General features: G+C 45.5%; 1 protein-coding gene across 4 annotated transcripts in view; it reads right to left on the reverse strand.

Moving 5' to 3' along the window:
• Positions 1-22,175, reverse strand: part of HDGFL3 (HDGF like 3) — a 59,065-nt gene that overhangs the window by 3,574 nt on the left and 33,316 nt on the right. The window contains exons 2-6 of one of the 4 annotated variants that reach the window (XR_012154020.1): positions 15,983-16,059; positions 12,758-12,896; positions 8,047-8,205; positions 5,874-6,020; positions 521-715 (exon numbers count right to left, since the gene is read on the reverse strand). Coding sequence is in view for 2 of the 4 variants with exons in the window: in XM_073304061.1 (XP_073160162.1) it covers positions 656-715; positions 5,874-6,020; positions 8,047-8,205; positions 12,758-12,896; positions 15,983-16,059 (582 nt within the window). In the remaining 2 variants the exon portion in view is untranslated. Of the gene's footprint in view, positions 1-47; positions 716-5,873; positions 6,021-8,046; positions 8,206-12,757; positions 12,897-15,982; positions 16,060-22,175 lie in introns of those variants that run through there. The other 3 variants (XR_012154021.1, XM_073304061.1, XM_073304062.1) reach the window with 3 other exon arrangements.

Genomic DNA, 22,175 nt, shown 5'->3' on the forward strand with positions numbered 1-22,175 from the left:
GAAAAAGAAAACATTTTAACACTGTAGCAAGAGCAGCTCCCGCCCTGTACAAGCCCTTGCGGCAGTGTTATTCATCAATCACACCATGGCTGTGGGTGAGCATGTCTCTCTGAACCAAGCGGTTCAGCTGACTACTGCTGCCAGCTAAGGGAGCTCACTAGCACAATGGGCCCCCAGTATGGCTGTAGCCTATAGCTGCTTATGGCTCTCTGGCACAGGGACCGCCTTTTTGTTCTGATTTATACGACAGCTGGCACGGTGAGGGCTTGGTCTGTGACCAGGGCTCCTAGGCACTCTGCAATACCAATCTAATTAGTAGAGGTCTGTGCTTTTCTTCCTGCTTTCTGTCCCCTATCCCTGGTAGGGATTCTTACAAAATATGTCCCATACCACATGCGCAATGTTCTTCACGGCCCTTCCCCCTCCATTTCCCAGGCCAGTGATGCTTTGCTCTCCAGAGCTCCCACACTAACTTTCTTCTCTCTCCTGTTTATGTGTCGCTCGCTAAGGTTATACTTACAGGTGTGTCAGAGCCTTTGCCTGAAGATGCTCTCACTGCTGTTGTGCTTCCTTCCGGAGGGAGGTGCAGACACCCGTTAAAACAATTACAGACCGATTAGTCAACCAAATCCCGGTTGCCTTTTACTACAAATCCCTACTGACATGGTCGTTCTCCTGCATTAACGAGAGAGGCAGGGGCTGCACTAGTCAGTCCCTACAATGAAAACGTTACATGAAATATACAAAGCTATCCCACCATAGTGTTAAGGCTTTGCTCTTGCCAACGATAATGTGCCCATGGGGTTGAACTGAGGGGGTAGTGGTGGCCGTAACTATTTGCTCGGACTCAGTCGCACGTTAACGCTGCAACTCCTCCTCACGGCTCAGAATTACAACTTAAGTGCTGGGCCATAGCTTAGCACATGAGATAGGATAAAGACGAAGGGGTCAGATCCTCCCCAACATGGCTGCTGCTGCACAGGTGACAGAAATTCAGTCTGATACCGCCCACACCCCCCGCCCATCACAGGGCATGTCTTGCCTACTCACAAATGTAGCAGGGGGTTTGGCCCCCAAGCCCACAGCTCCCCTGATGGCCCACACTGCCCTCTGGAAATCTGTGCCTCTGCTCAGGCTCCTTGATCTACCCACTGCTCCTGCTGAAGCCATGCTGCCAGGCTCCCCCACTGGCTGCTGCCCCAGAATCTGCCTTCCAGAGCTGCTCCACTGCATGGATGGGGCAGAGGTTTCGTTAATGCTGACCCTAGCAGTGTTTACATACTTGCTAACGTCTGAAATGTAGGGCCCTACCAAATTCACGGCCATGAAAAACACGTCATGGACCATGAAATCTGGTCTCCCCCTGTGAAATCTGGTTGTTTGTGCGCCTTTACCCAATACTATACAGATTTCACATGGGAGACCAGCGTTTCTCAAATTGGGGGTCCTGACCCAAAAGGGAGTTGCACGGAGATTGCAATGTTATTTTAGGGGGTCGTGGTCTTGCCACCCTTCCTTCTGCGCTGCCTTCAGAGCTGGACGGCCAGAGAGCGGTGGTTGTTGGCCAGATGCCCAGCTCTGAAGACAGCGCCCCGCCAGCCGCAGCGCAGAAGGAAGGGTGGCAGTACCAGACCAGGCCACCCGTACTTCTGCGCTGCTGCAGGCGGCGGCTCTGCCTTCAGAGCTGGGCTCCCGGCCAGCAGCCGCCGCTCTCCAGCTGCCCAGCTCCGAGGCAGAGCCGCCGCCAGCAGCAGCGCAGAAGTAAGGGTAGCAGAACAGCAACCCCCCCACGTAAACTTGTCGCCCCCCCCACAACTCCTTTTTTGGCTCAGGACCCCTACAATTACAAAACTGTGAAATCTGAGACAAATTGAAATTATGGAATTTATGATTTTAAAAATCCTATGACTGTGAAATTGACCAAAATGGATCGTGAATTTGGCAGGGCCCTACCTGTGGGGCTTGGGGGGTAGTGGTGGGCATGATGCTGCAGGGAGCAGCCAGCACCACAGGTCTGATCAGAGAGCCTCATCCCCATGGAACTGATGGACAGAGGATTATGATGCTGGGAGGATGGCTAACCCCCTGCTACCCTACCCTGGTGCCCACCCTGCCCCAGATCAGTGAGGGTTTCAACACGACGGTGTCCACGCAATGACAGCTACAACTTTGAGTGCCTTTATTTGCGTTGCTTTGAGTCAATCACTCATCTTGCTAGTACAGTGCAAAACCACCCTGGCACTGAAGCAAACAAAACTGGCCTGAAAATCAGGGACCTGAAACCAGCTCCCTGCTGCCCCACCATCCCTGTTGCACCTACCGGAAACTGGGCACAAGAGAATCTGGCCTCCTGTAGGTAAAAAATGTGTGTGGAGTCAGGAAAGCTGCACATGGAAGTACGGCAGAAGAACAGAGGATCCAGTCAGAGAGGAGCTAGTGGCCTGGGCGTAGGGACTACTGCCAAGTTCAAATCCTAGTGCTGACACTTCCTCCCTGTGTGGTGTTAGGCAATTCACTTAATCTCCCTATGCCTTAGTTTCTCTACTTGTAAGATGGGAATAGTGATATTTGTTTACCTTCTTCATACACGTGACAATTAATCGGGCATTAATTCTGAGGTCACAATGATTGCAGAATCCAACCCTTACTAAACATGCTGCGACGCGAAGTTGTTATTGTGGTTTTATACTGTAAAAGCTAAATGAAATTAGAAATGAGAAATGTTACACTGGAATATTCTGCTTAGAAGGTATTTTGAGGAAGCCTAAGCATAGGTACGCAGCAAAGGATTCTATCCAATGGGCAAGCAGTCTCAGTGACTGCTAGCTTATAGACGCCCTGTTAAGATTCTTATTAGCCAACAGACTTTTGAGGTTCAGGTACAAGATGCAGTAATTCTGCGGTATCATTTTGGAGAGGCAGCCATGCTAACAGCAGCAGCAAGGGAGGGGAGACAGAGGATCCTGGGAATAGCTGGGAGGCTAGTATGAATTTAGCAGCAAGCCTACAAGAGGAGCTGAACCTGTGGGCTGGTGTGATAGCCAGCAAGTCTGGCTTATGATCTAATATCAAGGTGGTGTTCTCTGGCTAAACAAAGATCAGTCAGATGGCGAAGGTTTTTAAGGGGCGCTATGACCCAAGGGCACATGTTGATCTCCTACCTCTCAGTCAAAGCAATGATGATTAAAAGACAAACCCTGTCCCCTTTGAAGATGGGAGAGGTGCCTTCAGCACACTGGAAAAGCAACCAGGCACTATATAAATGGAGTGACTACTGTGATATTATTAAGACAAAAAGCAGTCTGTGTCCTCTGGGTAACTCATGCATGGCCACAGGAGGATGCATGCTGGGAGCACCAGAGACATGGAGTCTCATCTGCAAGAGCTCTCCTCCTCTGGGCAGCACTGCAGTTAAGTTAAGATGAATGTTTGTAGGCCTCCCATCATTCTAGCAGGTTTCCATGGCCTTCCACGGCTTGGGAGGCCACGCGGCTAGGCAGTGATCCTTGCATGGTTCAGCACCATACCAAAATGGTGGGGCTGACCAAGCACATTCCAGAGAGCAGCTTAAAGAGGCCGTTTGTTATATATAATTAGAGGTGCCAAAGTCAGCATCTTTTCCACACTGAAAACTGTAACAAAACAACTAATTTTCTAATTCCAGTCTTGCACAGGAACCTGATGAAACCTGAGCTTCCCTAACATGGAAAGAGCAGCCTAAGGTATATTTTTGTATTATGTTCCTGGCACCTTCTTATGACCAGATAAACCCACAGAGCTTGATTTTCCTCCCCACATAAACCAGGTCTAACTTCACTGAGGTAAAGAGAGTTGCATTGGGGTAAGTGAGAAGAAGAGCAGGCCCACTCTGTTCAAGTTGTGCATTACTGTTCAACTGCTCTTTCATAGATTGTAAGGCCAGACGGGACCATTAGATCAGCTAGTGTCACCTCTGGGTGAAATTCTTTGGTCTGTGATGTACCAGTTCCCGTGTCTTGAGCTCCATAACGTGTGTTTGACTAAAGTACATCTTCTAGAAAGGCATCCAGTCTTGATCTGAAGACATCAAGAGATGAAGACTCCATCCCTTCCTTGAAACAGAACTTTAAGAGCTACTGGAAAGCTCCAAAGAGAAATCCCGAGGAGGACTGAGGGTGAAATTTACCCAGTGTACAGGGGCGCAGAAGTCCTTTAGCACAGCAGAACCACAGTGGTTCCACTACATACAAGGTGGGCCGCCACTAAATAAGCATGACTCGGGACACCATGCCCCCAGTGCTCTTTATCAGCCCCTCAGAAACTGTGGCGTGGCAATGTCTGTAGTGGCCTGGGGACATGGCTCTGAGTGAGTGAGTACAGTGCTTATAAATCCCCATGGAGGAACTGTGCAGGGATTGTGGACCCCCTTCCAGCACAGGGCTTGGAAGTGCTGCAGGACAGTGCCTCTCCCTGTGTGTGGGTTGGGTGGTGGATTCCATCCCACTCCAACCTCCATGTAGTTATAACTCTCTCACACATTTGATGCCATAGTTACTCACTGAAACTGGTCATTAAGCATTTCAAACCTGACCAAGAGACTAGGTACCGAATCCTGAACTTTGAAAAGTTATCCAGTCTTATTACTACGAGCAGGCAAAACTCCATGCATGGTAGTACCTTCTGACCATACGCTGAACATGGGATGTAGCTAGGGTGACCAGATGTCCCAATTTTATAGGGAGTGTCCCGATTTTTGGGTCTTTTTCTTACATAGGCTCCTATTACTCCCACCCCCGTCCCGATTTTTCACACTTGCTGTCTGGTCACCTGAGATGTAGCCTACCGCCATGTTACTCCCACAGGTATGTGTCTGGGAGTCTGACCCAAGCATTTGGCATACACTTTGCACCAATCCCCACCCCTAGGATCAGTGCTTACTTAGTGTTCTGTATGCCAGTACCAGAGCCAGCTCCCAGTATACTGGAGAGCATGCCCAGCAGTTAAAGGGGTATAATCATGACAAACCCTCCTCAATCATAAAGAGCTCTGAAGGGGAGGTCGGAAGATACATTTGAGTGTGCGGTGTCCCACTGCATCATTCCCCACAACCCGGCCTGTTATCTGTGCAGTGTGAACAGAGTAGGACAATACAGAGCAGGAGTAATTGTTTTTTTAAAGGTGGCTGCCGTTTGCCCATTGGGACAGACCAGGATACGATCTAAACACATCAAGACACATCAGTTCTCCTGACCAACACTCTCCTTGTCTGTTGCTGGGCTCATAGTAACAGTGCCAGGGAGTGCAGTGGGGACAAGTATATGTGGATCAAGCTTGTGAGGCATGTGCAGGTTACTTCTTTGTGCCAGCTGCCCTGCTGCTCTGGGGCACAATGCCATTACATGCCCCCTTCAGCACAGTGAAACCCAGAGCAGGATCAGCCCAGAAACCTGCACGCACAAGGCCTGATTCTCCTCTGACTTAAGCCTGTCTGAATCAGAAGCGGCTCCAAAGAAACTGGCAGAATTATGTAGGTGTAAATCATGGGAGCGAACAAGCAAGCCCACTGCATTTAGTACGTCACAGTACAGCATGCCCAGGCCCTGATTCTGCTCTCGCCTCAGTTTTGTAACAGCGCAACTTCACTGGAGCTACTCCTGATTTACAGCGAGAGGAGAAATCATACCCAGAGTGTTTGCTAAGGCTTGCTCACTCATCTAGGTTGACATTCATTCCTGTTCAGGTCTAATGCCACTTACACCCTCAAAGCAGGAGTTGAGCAGGACTTCTGCAGTGTGTATAGGCCTCTGCACAGGGTGCACTTCACCACTGAGGGGCTGAGTCTGAGGATCAGTGGTAACAAACTGCACACAAAGGGAATGTGAACGGAAGATTACCCCTTCGCTGGTTTTCTGCAAATCTGAAGAAGTGTTTCTTGTGTCATTGCCTGCGTCTCCCGCATCAGAGCCGCTCTTATTTTCTTCCTCTTTGCAGTCCTTATCATCTTCATCTCCGGGAGATTTCCGTGACTGCTTGGAGGATTTCTAAACAGATCAACAACACAGTTAACAAACAAAAATCAAACTTCAGGGTGAGAAAGACATAGCCTGTGTTTTACAATGTGCGTGCAAGTCCATTCTTCTTGTCCTAGCTCATGGGCCCCTGTTTGAAGCTCTTCCTAGATACAGTCAATGGGAGTGGAAAGCATAGATTGGTTTCAACGTTCAGAGTTACAGCAACCGATGAAACGAGGAGAAATTAACAGCTGACATAGGTGGGTAGCATTGCTAATCAGTGGTAGAGATGATAACAGGAGAAGGGTCATCTGTAGGTTTGGTTAGTTAATGAAATGATGGTGCCAGACTGACAAAAGTTTTGATTAAACACAGAGGTGCAAAACGAGAGCAGAATTGACAGAGCTGCTTTCCATACTTTCTTGGTGCTGTCAGTTTTAATATATGAACATTAAAGCCATACGGAACCATACATCATTCTTCTTCCCTTTATGTTATGCAATTCTCCAGCACAAAGGGCTAGACCGTGGCTTTACTAATTCTCCATTTGTGCAGAGTCTTCCAGAAAAAAAAGGGGTAGACAGGACCTGAATTTCTAATGTGAAACACACACAGGGGAAAAAAATCTTTTTATGTATTTTTTTTTAAACCTACAAGTTCCTGAGTGCTGAGATCTAAGGTTTTTGTTCAGATCCTGGCCCATCTCTCATGCAAAGCTCAGCAAATCTGAAACTAGTCCTGAAATAATTAATGGAATATTTTTCAGTGACATTGTAAGAGGCCAGATTAATAAGACAAAATAAATCAAGCACTAATTCTTATAGGGGATTTTTTCCCTTGATTTCAATGGGCTTCAGATCAGGCTCATGGTTAAACCAGGTTTAAAAAAGAAACGAAAAAGAAGAGCAAAGCCATCTTGAGCTGTTCTTGAGAGCACATTAATCAAAACATGACTGTTCTGGCAGTTTCATCATACACTCGATTATAATCAGTGCCCATGTATTCCTCAATTCTACAGTCATAGATTTTTGCTGTGGAATCCACCCCTTGTTGCAGACTCATACTACAGAACTCAATATTTCGTTAAAAGAAAAATATGGGCCATATTGTGCTACCAGTTTTTAACTCTCTGGGAGCTCTGCTTAAAACCAATGGCATGATACGGCCCTATGTTTCTAGTTCTTATGGTTGTGAAAATAACCTTGAAATGTGAACTGGGTGTAAATTAAAGCATAGTTTCCAGACAGCTTAAAATAAGAGCTCAGAGAGGGGTGAACTGCCTCATTCATCCCAGTACAGAGTTAGTTCTGAAAACTGAAGATGAGAATTCAAATGTTGACCTTGTTAAATGTTTCCCTCATCTATATTTATATTTACCTTATTTAAATGTGCTTGTCCCACAACCCCAGCTGCCTTGGTCCCCACTCAGCTACTAATGCCAGAAATACCCATTACACAGCTGCCAACCATCCAGCTTCCCTTCACCACCACCAATTTCTCTGATCTAATAAAAATGATAATCCGGGAAGTGTGTAAAATATGTTGGGGCAGATCCACAGTTGGTGTAAACTGGCATTGCTCTGTTGGCTTCCATGGAGCTGTGTTGAGTTAAACCAGCTGACAATCTGGCCCACTGAATAGAACACCAGTGCTACTGTGCTGACAGACAGACAGACAAATATGAAAATGAATAGTGATCTCAAATACTTACGTGGCTCCCATTACCACAGTGCCTGAGCCCCTGGCAAGCTTTAATGTATTTATCCTCCCAATACCCCTGTGAGGTAGGGAAATGCTAATAACCCCATTTTACAGATGGGGAAGTGAGATGCAGAGAGACCAAGTGACTTGCCCAAAGTAATATATTAAGTCTGTGGCAGAGCAGGAAATTGAACCCAGGTCTCCCAAATACCAGGTTAGAGCCCTAACCACAAGACCAGCTTTTCTCTCTAGTTCAATAAACCCCACTATTTTGGTCAGAAATCTAGACCTGCAGAAGGCCGGGCTAAACTGCCATTACAATGCACAAGTGACAATGGAAAAGCTTCTGGATCACCTTTGAAGTGTAAGATTTTTTTCGTTTTGAGCCTGCTTTTTCATTCTTTCTTTTGCCTTTTCCATCCTCTTCTACCCGATCACCTTCCTCCTCACTGCTTGCATCGGCCGTATTTCCTCCTTCTCCCTCAGTTTCTGAAGAGCTCTGTTGCTGGATTGCCTTTGAAATAATAAATAATAATAATAATTAACTAAAACTTCTCCCAAATAATTAATTTTTGCCATGTCCCATATTGCACAGGGAGATCCTAAGAAGAGAGAGCTTGCACTTCAATCATTTTACTCAGGAACAAATCAGCCTGATCTTACAACCATCAAAATAGAGGGCTGGCAGAGGCAATTTCTTCAGTAGCCACTTGAAAACAGTTATCAGATGCATATTCTGAGATGACACGCTCAGAAAGGTTTACAGTACGGCTGTCAAGCAATTAAAAAAATTAATCATGATTAATCGCACTGTTAAATAATAACAGAATACCATTTATTTATATATTTGTGATGATGTTTTCTACATGTTCAAATATATTGATTTCAATTACAACACAGAATATAAAGTCTACAGTGCTCACTTTATATTTATTTTTGTTTACAAGTATTTTCACTGTAAAAAAACAAAAGAAATAATATTTTTCAATTCACCTAATACAAGTACTGCAGTGCAATCTCTTTATCATGCAAGTTGAACTTACAAATGTAGAATTTTGTAAAAAAACCCCAACCTTCATTCAAAAATAAAACAATGTAAAATTTTAGAGCCTGCAAGTCCACTCAGTCCTACTTCTTGTTCAGCCAATCGCTCAGACAAACAAGTTTGTTTACATTTGCAGGCGATAATGATGCCTGCTTCTTGTTTACAGTGTCACAGGAAAGTGAGAACAGGCATTCTCATGGCACTGTTGCAGCCGGCATCGCAAGATATTCACATGCCAGATGAGCTAAAGATTCGTATGTCCCTTCATGCTTCAACCACCATTCCCGGGGACATGCGTCCATGCTGATGACTGGTTCTGCTCGATGACAATCCAAAGCAGTGTGGACCGACGCATGTTCATTTTCATTATCTGAGTCAGATGCCACAACAGAAGGTTGATTTTCTTTTTTGGTGGTTCGGGTTCTGTAGTTTCTGCATTGGAGTGTTGCTCTTTTAAGACTTCTGAAAGCATGCTCCGCACCCCATCCCTCTCAGATTTTGGAAGGCACTTCAGATTCTTAAACCTTGGGTCGAGTGCTGTAGCTATCTTTAGAAATCTCATATTGGTACCTTCTTTGTGTTTTGTTAAATCTACAGTGAAAGCGTTCTTAAAATGAACAACATGTCCTGGGGTCATCATCCGAGACTGCTATAACATGAAATATATGGCAGAATGCAGGTAAAACCGAGCAGGGGACATAGAATTCTCCCCCAAGGAATTCAGTCACAAATTTAATTAACGTATTATTTTTTTAACGAGCATCATCAGCATGGAAGCATGTCCTTTAGAATGGTGGCTGAAGCATGAAGGGGCATACGAATATTTAGCATATCTGGCACGTAAATACCTTGCAATGCCGGCTAGAAAAGTGCCATACAAATGCCTATTCTCTTTCTGGTGACATTGTAAATAAGAAGAGGGTGGCATTATCTCCTGTAAATGTAAACAAACTTGTTTCTCTTAGTGATTGGCAGAACGAGAAGTAGGACTGAGTGGACATGTAGGCTCTGAAGTTTTATATTGTTTTGCTTTTGAGTGCAGTTATGTAACAAAAAAAATCTACATTTAGAATCATAGACTTTAAGGTCAGAAGGGACCATTATGATTGTCTAGTCTGACCTCCTGCACAACGCAGGCCACAGAATCTCACCCACCCACTGCTGTAACAAACCCCTAACTTATGTCTGAGCTACTGAAGTCCTCAAATCGTGGTTTAAAGACTTCAAGGTGCAGAGAATCCTCCAGCAAGTGACCCGTGCCCCACGCTGCAGAGGAAGGTGAAAAAACCCCCAGGGGCTCTACCTATCTGCCCTGGAGGAAAATTCCTTCCTGACCCCAAATATGGCAATCAGCTAAACCCTCAGCATGTGGGCAAGACTCACTAGCCAGACACCCAGGAAAGAATTCTCTGTAGTAACTCGGATCCCACCCCATCTAACATCCCATCACAGGCCATTGGGCATATTTACTGCTAATAATTAAAGATCAATTAATTGCCAAAATTAGGCCATCCCATCATATCATCCCCTCCATAAACTTATCAATCTTAGACTTGAAGCCAGATATGTCTTTTGCCCCCACTGCTCCCCTTGGAAGGCTGTTCCAGAACTTCACTCCTCTAATGGTTAGAAACCGTCATCTAATTTCAAGTCTAAACTTCCTGGTGGCCAGTTTATATCCATTTGTTCTTGTGTCCACATTTGTACTGAGCTTAAATAATTCTTCTCCCTCCGTGGTATTTATCCCTCTGGTATATTTATAGATAGCAATCATATCTCCTCTCAGTCTTCTTCTGGTTAGGCTAAACAAGCCAAGCTCTTTGAGTCTCCTTTCATAAGGCAGGTTTTCTTCAGATCATCCTAGTAGCCCTTCTCTGTACCTGTTCCAGTTTGAATTCATCCTTCTTAAACATGGGCGACCAGAACTGCACACAATATTCCAGATGAGGTCTCACCAGTGCCTTGTATAATGGTACTAATACCTCCTTATCTCCACTGGAAATACCTTGCCTGATACATCCCAAGACGGCATTAGCTTTTTTCATGGGCATATCACATTGGCGGGTTATATTCATCCTGGGATCAACCAATATTCCGAGGTCCTTCTCTCCTCTGTTACTTCCAAGTGATGCGTCCCCAGTTTATAACAGAAATTCTTGCTATGAATCCATAAAATGCATGATCTTGCACTTTTCACTATTAAATTTCATCCTATTACTATTACTCCAGTTTACAAGGTCATCCAGATTTTCCTGTATGATATCCCGGTCCTTCTCTGTATGGCAACACCTCCCAGCTTTGGGTCATCCACAAACTTTATTAGCACATTCCCGCTTTTTGTGCCAAGGTCAGTAATAAAAAGATTAAATAAGATTGGTCCCCAAACTAATCCCTGAGGAACTCCACTAGTAACCTCCTTCCAGCCTGACAGTTCACCTTTCAGTGTGACCTGCTGTAGTCTCTCTTTAACTAATTCCTTATCCACCTTTCAATTTTCATATTGATCCCCATCTTTTCTAATTTAGCTCTTAATTCTCCATGTGCAACCGTTATCAAATGCCTTACTGAAATCGAGGTAAATTAGATCCACTGCGTTTCCTTTGTTTAAAAAATCTGTTACCTTCTCAAAGGAGATCAGGCTGGTTTGACGCTATCTACCTTTTGTAAAGCCAATTGTATTTTGTCCCAATTACCATTGACCTCAGTGTCCTGAACTACTTTAATTTGTAAGGTGCACTTTCATGACAAAGAGATTGCACTACAGTACTTGTATTAGGTGAACTGAAAAATACTATTTCTCTTGTTTATCATTTTTACAGGGCAAATATTTGTAATAAAAATAATATACACGTTGATTTCAGTTACAAAACAGAATACAAGATATATGAAAATGTAGAAAAACATCCAAAATATCTAATAAAATTCAATTGGTATTCTATTGTTTCATGGTGTGATTAAAACTGTGGTTAATCGCAATTAATTTTTTGAGTTAATCAGGTGAGTTAACTACAATTAATCGACAGCCCTAGTTTACAGAAAAACCGAAGTGCTGGTGACGGCAGTCGGCAGAGTGGAAAACCAATGACTCAGTCCAATAGGATCTATCTGTCATTTTCTGGTTTGTGCTGGGCAATGCAAACTCAGAGATCTTGGCTGTATGGGAAAGTGACCCAATCAGTAGAAAGGGTGGCAGCCCAAAAAACCAACATCTCCCTAGAGGGAAATTTCAGATCTGACCAGGAGGTGGAGAACTCTCACCCTGTCCTCCTCCAGCAGTCCAGAGGCGCCCCTGAATACCACCCCTATCAACATTCAGATCATCTTCTGCATGACTGAGAATGAGGGACAGGAATACAGGATAGCAGGATCAGCTGCAGACGTTCCATACTTTGGAAAGTGCTCATTGGATAACAGTTGTCCTCCATCTTTTGGAGGTGGTTTATGCTCTTGAGGGACCATAGAAGATAATCTGGGTTTCTATAGCCCCTTGACTATTCCTCTCTGGCTGACTGACTCTGTCCCTAACATATGACAGGGACAACTGTTAAATGCAGTCACTGCTCCTATCAAAACCTCCTGCTCTGCCTTCTCCCCTCCCCAAATTTCTATAATGCTTTATGCATTGTCAATGCAAAAATCCTCAGCCCATTGACAATGTCAAGTTAGAGGGCAGCACAGTGCTATAAAAATAAACAACAAAAGGAACTGGTCACCATATTTACATAGAATTCAATAAACAGCCTCTATATTTTAATTCACCTATACCTGCTGCAGAATTTTCCAGACTACTGCACAGACCGAGGGGCTGTGCTGTACAATTAAGATCCCATTTGTCATAGAGTACGGGACCATGCTTATCTTTATGTTATGCAATTACATTCCCATCACCAGCTCAGAAACCCCTCAATACTATCCAAACCACGGCCTTCTAGCACCAGCCACCCAGTAGTTACACGGATAAGACACCCTCAAAAGGAATATAAGTAAGATAAGGAGGAATGGAAGGGAAGCTGTCATTTACCTGGTATCCAGTAAACTTGACTCCAGGGTTGTTTTCTATTTCCCACAGTCCTTCGTTAAATCCTTTTCGTTTGTTCGACTTCCCAAACTTATCTTTATATTCTTTATATGGGAAGAGGTCTTTGGGCCCCAGAAACGCACTGCATTTTAACAAAATTGACATTCAAAAACTATTGTTAGGATTTTTTTCCCTGTAAGTTAAACCCATATTGCAGATGTGATGCCTATTCTTTTGTTCATCACAGTAAATCATTACACTCTGGCTGGTTTTGTGTTAGTGCTGTGAATCTGAATTCAGGACCTCAGCTTTTGATGTTACGAAATCATGCTGTGCATCTCTACAAACAATGATTACTTAGTCTCATGTATTATATTAATTACTGCTGAGAATTCTGCAAATCGGGAACAGACTAAAAATAATACTGTATAAAAAATTAAAGTGCATGGAGAACTGCTAGAACCCATGCGCCACAACTTACCCCTTGGTTATGTGGCCATAACGGCTGTCGTATTTATTATTATTACCTTAGGGGCCCCAATGTGCTAGGCGCTGTACAAACACTGAATAAAAAGATGGATTGTGCTCACAAACGCTTACAACTAAGTATAACAAGAGACAACTGATAGGGGATACAAGAAAACAATGGGACGATATTGGTCGGCATTACTAGCAGTGCTATCAACACACCTGGTGCCTAATTATTGCCAAGTTATTTTGTAGGCATCACAGCTAAAAGACTTAGCACTATGCCCTTTCTGCCGCAGGTCAACCCATCCCAAAAATGGACATCACGATGCAGGGAGGAAGAAATAAAATTAGCAAGAATTTACCTACAAAACCCATGGCTATCATTGGATTATAAAATCCTACTCACATTCTAGGCAATTCCTGGCATAAAGAAACTTTGGAAAATATACCAATAATTTCATACATAAAACCTAAAAAAACCCATCATTTCTTCTTCGCTTACTATTTCTCAAAGACTAGTATTTTTACACTTCCATGGCCAGTCATAATTTGTATCAAGCATGATGGAGGGAAAAAATCCACTTCATTCCCATTGGAGAACCTTCTGCCCATCAAAATAAGCTCATAGCTACCTAACCACTTTATCTTTTACTGTAACCCTTTTCCTACCTCCTACGTACTTTTATGGCCCCCATCACTGTAGAGTCTCAGAGCTTCACAGTCTTTCATGTGTTTATCCCCACAACACCCCTGTGAGGTAAGGTAGGGCTAATATCCCCATTTCACAGATGGGGAACTGAGGTAGAGAGAGACTAAAAGACTTGGCTAAGGTGACAGAGGAGGTCAGTGACAGAGAAAGGAATTAAACAAAGATCTTCATCATCCCATGCTCGCACCTTGACCGTTGGGCCATCCTTCTTCCCACTTGTGCAGCTTCAGTTGAACTAGGCCTTGATCCTTTTTGCATTTATGCATGTGAGTAACTTTATTCATGAGTGGTCCCATTCCCTCAGGGGCCTGACAGCATGGAGAGAGCTGCTGTACTGAGGCCTTAAACTGTAGGCTCTTTGGGGCAAGGATCTGCTCTTACTATGTGTCTGTAGAGCATCTAGCACAATGGCACCTGGATCTAATGTGGCCTTTGAGAAATCCACACTTGTACAATAATAATACAAATGTGGAGTATGTACATTTACTTAAAAAGCTAACGAGTAATCTCCCAACATACATGATAAAAGTGACATCAGAGCAAAGAACCCCAAGAAGTTAACTTTCCTTTATCTCTAAAGTATTCCCTAATTTTGCTGCTACTGAGAGATCTCTCTTCATATGGCCAAGGGCTCACACCAAAGTTATAGGGAAAACAATTACAGCGGATCATGTGAAACTCACCCTGACACACCTGAATTTATCTCATCCATAACATATGGAAATTTTAGTTCAGTTTTTACACACAAGGTAAAAAATAAAAATCATCCCAAACTGGGTTTGAGACCTTTCCATTGTCCTTCGTGGAGGAGGATAGTTTTCACTGCTCTGCCATAACAGAGCTAACGAGACGCACTCTGCAGTTTATTATTAGTTATTCTTTCTAAAATACGGAGATAATTGCACAATACGTTTCTATTCCTGAGGTAAAAACCAGATCACAGGCTAATAATAACTTTGAGGCAAACTAAGTCATTAGCCCAAAATTAAGCCTCTGCAGAGTTAACAGTAAGCAACATCTAATTAATATTATTCTTATTCTAAGATGTGGTAATTAATTATTTAGCGACTCTTTACCCCTCCTCATTTCCCCCCCCCCATGGCCCCACCCAGCTCAGTTCTTCCACCCTCCCTTCTGTTCCACCTTCCTCCACCCCACAACACAGAAGAATATTTATTTTAAGCACTAAGTGGAAATAGCGTGAGACTCCTGTTTCAGCTTTGCTCTTTTTCCATTTGCCCACCACCAATCTTCTCACCCTATCCTGTTCTATGTTTATGTAGAAATACAAGTGTACAGGGCCAGATTATTAAAAGTACTTAGGTATCTCACAGGATTTTAAAGTGCACCCAGGTGCCTAAGATCCCACTGATTTCAATGCATTTTAGGTGCCAAAGGGCTTTTGAAAATCCCACCAGGTGCCTAAATACCTTTGAAAATCTGGTCCATAGTCAACAGAAAATCCTTGCTCTTTCACTGACTTTGAGTCAGTTACTTCCCCCAAATTAATATTAACTTGAGCTCAAAATTAGAGACACTCAAGTTTCAATTAAGAAAAAACACTTTCTAAACTACTCTTTATTGCTGAAGGGACAAATTCTGATCCCAGTGAAGTCAACGGGAGTTTTGGTACCAGCTTCAATGGGATCGGACTGTGCCCAAAAAGGTGTTTGAATACAATACATTCATCTTGGTTACCTCAAGTACAATGTACTTTTATCATAGATCTAGCTCCCGGTGATCCATTAACAGTCATGTCAAAATGTGTACATGAAAGAAACCTGGGCCCTGATTCCCATTGACATGCAGGCCCCGATGCACCACCCTGGCCCTGTAGGATGACATTCACAATCACACCCACGTTAAGGCTCTTTTACACTACCAATGCCAGATTCAGGCCCATAGTATCTACCTCTAGTCTCACACTGGTTTCAATCAAGATTTACTCCATTAATGTTAATGGAGAGACACAGGAATAAGAACAGTTTGAGTGAAAGGAGATTCAGGCCCACACATTTCAAAAGAAACCACCATGTTCATTCACTTACGTTTCATGAGTCCCAAAAAAGAAGATAGGGTACTTATTTGCTGGAGGCTTCACAGCTCCCTCAGGGAGTTCATCAATCTGTGGGATAGAAAGGGACACAGGACTGTTACCATGTTCCATCCAATCTCAGAAGCCAGACAAACCACAAAGGTGTGATTGGAGATTTCACAACTTCTTGGAGGTCCCATTCTGTGCTTGGGGCTTGTTTATTTTAATTAGTTTATATTTTATAACAAGTGTATGTGTCTGCGAAGCACCTCAGTGGCAAAACTGAAGAGTCAATTCCTCAATTTAGCCACAGAACAGGGACACTGGGGCAGCCATATGGCAACCTTCTACCACCCTGCACTACCTATGTATCTATCGATGGTACTTATATGGCTCCCATAACCACAGTATCTGAGGGCCTCACGATCTTTAATGTATTTTTCCCCACAACACCCCTGTGAGGTAGGGAAGCATCATTATCCCCATTTTACAGATGAGGACCAGACAGACTAAATGACATGCCTGAGGTCACACAGGAAATTTATGGCAGTGGAGGGACTTGCACATAGGTCTCCTGAGTTCTAAGCTAGCACCCTAACCACCGGACCAACCTTCCTCTCAACCCTCTTCCAGAGAAGTCACATCTCCTGTTCTATTGGACTAGGAATGATAACTTCATCTCCATACCCCATTTGGTCCATGGTCTCTGCTGAGGCTACTAACAAGGCTACGAAGGAATGCTCCTTGTGCTGTGGGTTTTTGTGAGGTGTGTACTTATCTCCCAAGAACTGGACAGAGACCACCAAGCTCATGTCACACTCGTCACCAAACAGACATAGGGCAACAACTTTCAATACAGAACTAGGGCCAGATCCTCAGCGGATGTAAATCAGAGTAGCTCCAGTGACTTAAGCCTGGTGGTGCCACATTACATCAGCTGATGATCTGGCTTCTGAGCCAGCAAGGAACCTGACCTTCTAAGACATTTCATGAAAACTTTTCAAAATTTTGTCTACGCGAATGTAAGTGTTAGGGATCTTATTTAAACTCATATAAAGGAAGAGCAAAGAGTGACTGGGGGTTCAGACTAGTAGCAAGTCCTTAGCTGACCTCAGTATGGCCACTGGCAAGAACTTCACAGCTATTCTGTGCATTCTTCAATACCAGAAACAGATGTCCAGGACGTTACCTAAGCCCCGGTTTTCACTGACATTCATAACCTGTTTAAATGAGGGCCCACCAATCAGATTATTTCCTGGTTAATTCCTATTTTAAATACAGGTACCAGACTGTAACTGCAGGAAAAAGAATGTGAAGGGAAACATTCAAACCCTGCCACTCACTTACAAATGCAGATTGGTAGCCAGTCAGGGTTTCCATGGCTTTCAGATTGCAACAAATATTATGCTACTTAAAGCTAGAAGTGTCTAAACTTCATACTAACAAGGTCTACGATGATAATTTACCAGGAGCCTGGGGGATGCACCCAATTTGCAGTCACCCCTCATCTTCAGTATGAACAGGAGAGAAACTAGGTCCAGAATGGGCCAGACAATGTGGCTAAAAGGAGCACTGCACATGGGATCACAGTGGCAGTCTCTGCAGCTACATCTCCATGTTAAATTTGAAGTCAGCCATGGACTGCATTGTAGAAAGATGTGGCGTACAATGCCAGTGGAGTTTTTCCTGGAATAAAACTAACAGCTGCAAATCATCTGAGGAGTGAAGACTGATACTGAAGAGTGAAGACACGCTTAGCGTTGAATGCTGATCAGGAGGAACTTTTCTTACACAGAGTCCCAAGGAAGGATATTCACATGACCCTGAGACAGGGGGATGGGGTGTTATATCAGATGATGTTCTGGACTCTGCAGGAGTGAGGATCCTATCCCGAGCACTGTCTGCAGTGCAGTCAGACCACTTGCCACATTCCCTGGCAGCTTCTGTTGCCAGCTATGAGCAGCAACGAGGAGGTATGGGGAAGGGAGGTGTTGAGTTCTCTCTCGGTCTTGCTGCTCACCTGTTCTCTATTCCTCAGTACGTTCATCCATTGACTGACCACCCCACTGCCTTTGTGTCATCTTAGGCAGTCATCAAAGAGCTTTTCACTGTTCTAGAAAATTGTGCACACCACAATCTTTCCAAAAGTTATTAAACGTAAATCTGCACTGGACAGCTCCAGGATGAGCTTGTAAAGCTCCCACTGCCTTACATGTACACTCCAACCTTCCGTTGTGTTGCCGAGGACCAGACATTTCCTACCTTCACTGACAGGGCTGTGACCTACACCCTTCAGATTAAGGTCTCTAGATACTATATGGGGGTGGAGTCCATCTCTAAGGGTATGTCTACACTGTGATAAAAAACCTGCGGCACTGAGTTTCAGAGCCCGGCTCAGGTGACTTGGGCTCGCAGGGTTCAGATTGCAGGGCTACAAAATTGCAGGGTGGACATCTAGGCTTGGGTTGGAGCCCGAGCTCTGAGACCACACAAGGGGTGAAGGTCTCAGAGCCCAGGCTCTGGCCCAAGCCTTAGGGTGACCAGACAGCAAGTGTGAAAAATCGGGACGGGGTGGAGGGTAATAGGAGCCTATATAAGAAAAAGCCCCAAATATTGGGACTGTCCCTATAAAATCAGGACATCTGGTCACCCTACCAAGGCTGAACGTCTACAGTTCAATTTTATAGCCACACAGCCCGAGCCTGGCGACCTGAGTCAGCTGACTGGAGTCAGTCGTGGCCATCCCATGGGTCTTTTATTGCAAAATAGGCATGTCCTTAGTGTCATGCAGGACCCCATCCAGTTACTGTTGAACTCAAAGGCAAAATTTTCATTGAGTTTAGGGGGAAACAGAACTCAGTAATACAGAAGGTTCTCTGTTCTTTTGCGGTTTGATAAGACTCTGTGCAGCCTGCCCACGTGAGACTATTAGGGGAAAACCTGCATGACCTGCCATAGAATCATAGAATCATAGAATATCAGGGTTGGAAGGGACCCCAGAAGGTCATCTAGTCCAACCCCCTGCTCAAAGCAGGACCAATTCCCAGTTAAATCATCCCAGCCAGGGCTTTGTCAAGCCTGACCTTAAAAGAGAAACATACAAAAGAGAAACATGACGGGCCCCTTTTGATTGACTGCTGAAGTTACAAATGCCTCTTATTTAACTAACTGAATAACTTCAGCACTCCTTGAAAACGACTACTATTTTCCACAAAGGGATACTTAGGAGGACAGCAGCCACGCTGCCAGCTCCCTGCTGCTGAGCTCAGCCCCAAATCACTGCCATCGTCCAGGATGTTTTGATTAAATCCACTAAGATTTGGATCTGCTATTTCCCTCAATGCCAGCAAGATCAATGCAAGGGGGGAAAAACCCTGAATTGCTCAAACCGGGAACAAAAGAGATAAGTGCACCCATGTTAAGACAGTGTGCTGTAGTCACAGAAACATAGTGAATGAAAGGAGCAACTGTCTACTACACCGCCTAACTGCTGCTTTGTTTTGCTTCTGGAAGGAAACAGACAGATTTTAAAGTGCCTGGTATAACCTGCAATCAAATTGGAGGGGGTTGTTTTTTCTGAAGCAAAACAGACGGTGCACTGACTCTTGAGCCACGCTGTGCATGAATCTGATCTGTGCATTGACCACATCATAATCATTTAGTTCAATTACCCCTAAAATAAAGCAGGTGGTTTCAGATTTCCAGTTTTCTCTCCTTTACTTCTGTTGCTTTCAGCTGCTTAATGAATAACAACAGCTTTCTTTCTAAACAAGCTTAGCACAGTAGCGCCTCCCAGCATTTGGTTGCTCGCCAAATGGCCCAACTTTGGAGCCCTTTTACTAGGCTTGTGGTAATTAAATGCAACGTGCGAGGTGCAGGTCTGCAAGTGGAACATGCACTCCCCACATTGAGTGGTACATGCACCCCCCACAGCACTAGTTGGCGCAGGGGTTTTAGAAAAGCATGTTGCTAAGGTCAACAAACATGAGTAACAGATCAGACAATTTCTGCAATCTCCTTGAAAGACCTTATTGTATTCAGTTTATATATGATTGTGGGCTGGGATTGTACGTAACTTCTGTGGGGGCAGATGGGACAGACTATACTGACTAGACCAGAGGTGGGCAAACTACGGGCCACATCTGGCCCGCGGGACCCTCCTGCCCGGCTCCTGAGCTCCTGGCCCAGGAGGCTAGCCCCCGGCCCCTCCCTGCTGTTCCCCATCCCCCGCAGCCTCAGCTCGCTCCGCCGCCAGTGCAATGCTCTGGGCAGCAGGGCTGCGAGCTCCCGGGGCAGTCCAGCTGCAGAGCCCAGTGCTCAGTGCTATGCGGTGCGTGGCTGGCTTCGGCTGAGCGGTGCGGCTGCCTGTTCTGGTGCAGCCGTGCCGCCGGCCACCGGTGCTCCAGGCAGTGTGGTAAGGGGGCAGGGAGCGGGGGGGGGTAGGGGGTTGGATAGAAGGCAGGGGAGTTTGGGGGTGTGGTCAGGGGGCGGGGGTGTGGATGAGCTCAGGGCAGTCAGAAGGCGGGGAGCAGGGGGGTTGAATGGGGGCAGTCAGGGGACAGGGAGAAGGGATGGTTGGATGGGGCAGGGGTCCCGGGGGGCAGGCAGGAATGAGAGGAGGGGTTGGATGGGGCGGCAGGGGGCAGTCAGGGGTGGGGTTCTGGGGACAGTCAGGGGACAGGGAGCGGGGGTGTGAGTGGATGGGGCAGGAGTCCCGGGGGGCCATCAGGGAACGGGGGGTTGGATGGGGCAGGAGTCCCGGGGGGGGGAGGCATCAGGGGGTGAGAAGCAGGGGATAGGGGATGGGGGCCAAGCCACGCCTGGCTGTTTGGGGAGGCACAGCCTCCCCTATCCAGCCCTCCATACAATTTCCAAAACCTGATGTAGCCTTCAGGCCAAAAAGTTTGCCCACCCTGGTCTAGATAATACTAAGAATGTGCCAGACCAGTATGGATTTTTGGGAAAATAAGTGTTAAGTGGATTTCCCGGGAAATCCATATGGAGAGGTTAATGCAAAAACCGAGTCATTTGACACTATGCCCTCAAGAAAGGGTCATTGTCTGGTGATTACCTGTTACAGAAGGCCAAGAGCAGAGGCCCGAGCTGTATGAAGAAATGGCTGATCTGCCCAGCCTTGGTTCTGAAGCAAAGATGGATGAACTTGTAACCAAGGAAAAAACCTCGTTGTGGGGTTTGAAGCACTAAAACCTACCAGAGTCCTAGGTTGGAGTTGGGGTGACCTCTGGGGTAAGCCTTTTAGCATGTGTATAGGTGCTTTTCTTGTCTTAATGTTTTCTCTAAAGCGGTTTCACCTTAAGAATCAGTGTGCTTGCTTAAAAGGAGCTGGGTGGTAACTTATCACTCTTGGCAATACACTGTTCATCGCCTTCAGAGTGAAAGCGAAGTGCAGACACTGGCCTGTTTAGGCAGTCTGGCTTGCTGGGGATATCACAGTGTCGAGCAGGGAGCTGTGCAGCCTTAAAATCCCTGGTCAGGAGGGAATGAAACGTGAGTCTCCACCCAGAGGAGAGGTGACTGCTGGGAGCGAGAAGGCCCAGTGGGTGCCCTTGGTGGGCCATGGAGGAAGAACACAGGTGCAGTTGTCCTGAAACTGCAAAACCACATAAAGGACAATTTTGCCATAATTTTTCATGCACAAATCCTTTTAGTTTGTAAACAACCTCAATAAGGGCCCAGCCTTGCAGCGTTCTAGCTGGCTCCTCATGTAGTGTTCCCAGCTCATTCCTGAAGGCTGGGTTCTGTAGCATTTAAGCCACAAGTAGCTCCACTGGAAGCAAGGAGACTGTTTGGAGAGTGAGGTACTAACTCTCTGGGCTACACTGTGGCGATTAAACCACAGTCCTGTCTGGGGGTGGTGCCGAGCTCCGCGTTCCTAGGAGAAGCACTGGCGAGACTGTGCTCCAGAGAAGCCCAAACCTTCATAGAGCTGCTTCTTGCACATGGGGGAGATGCAGCCTGTTCCATCCACTAGGATAGAAGAGATTGTTCCCTTTTGTGTGATGCCCCACTGTGCAGGCTAGTGCAGAGTGGGGGGGGCCATGACCCCTCCTCTTCCTCCCTGCCCCCCTTTTCGGGTGTTCAGCTTCCCAGCAGGCCCTACGGTGCCTGGAGCTCAGGGGCTGTTACTATCAGCAGTGCTTGCACAGCTACCCAAGGGAGAAAACAGCAGATTTTGGCTCTACATT

Source organism: Lepidochelys kempii, chromosome 10 (genome assembly GCF_965140265.1).
Source record: "Lepidochelys kempii isolate rLepKem1 chromosome 10, rLepKem1.hap2, whole genome shotgun sequence".
NCBI classification, from domain to species: Eukaryota; Metazoa; Chordata; order Testudines; family Cheloniidae; genus Lepidochelys; species Lepidochelys kempii.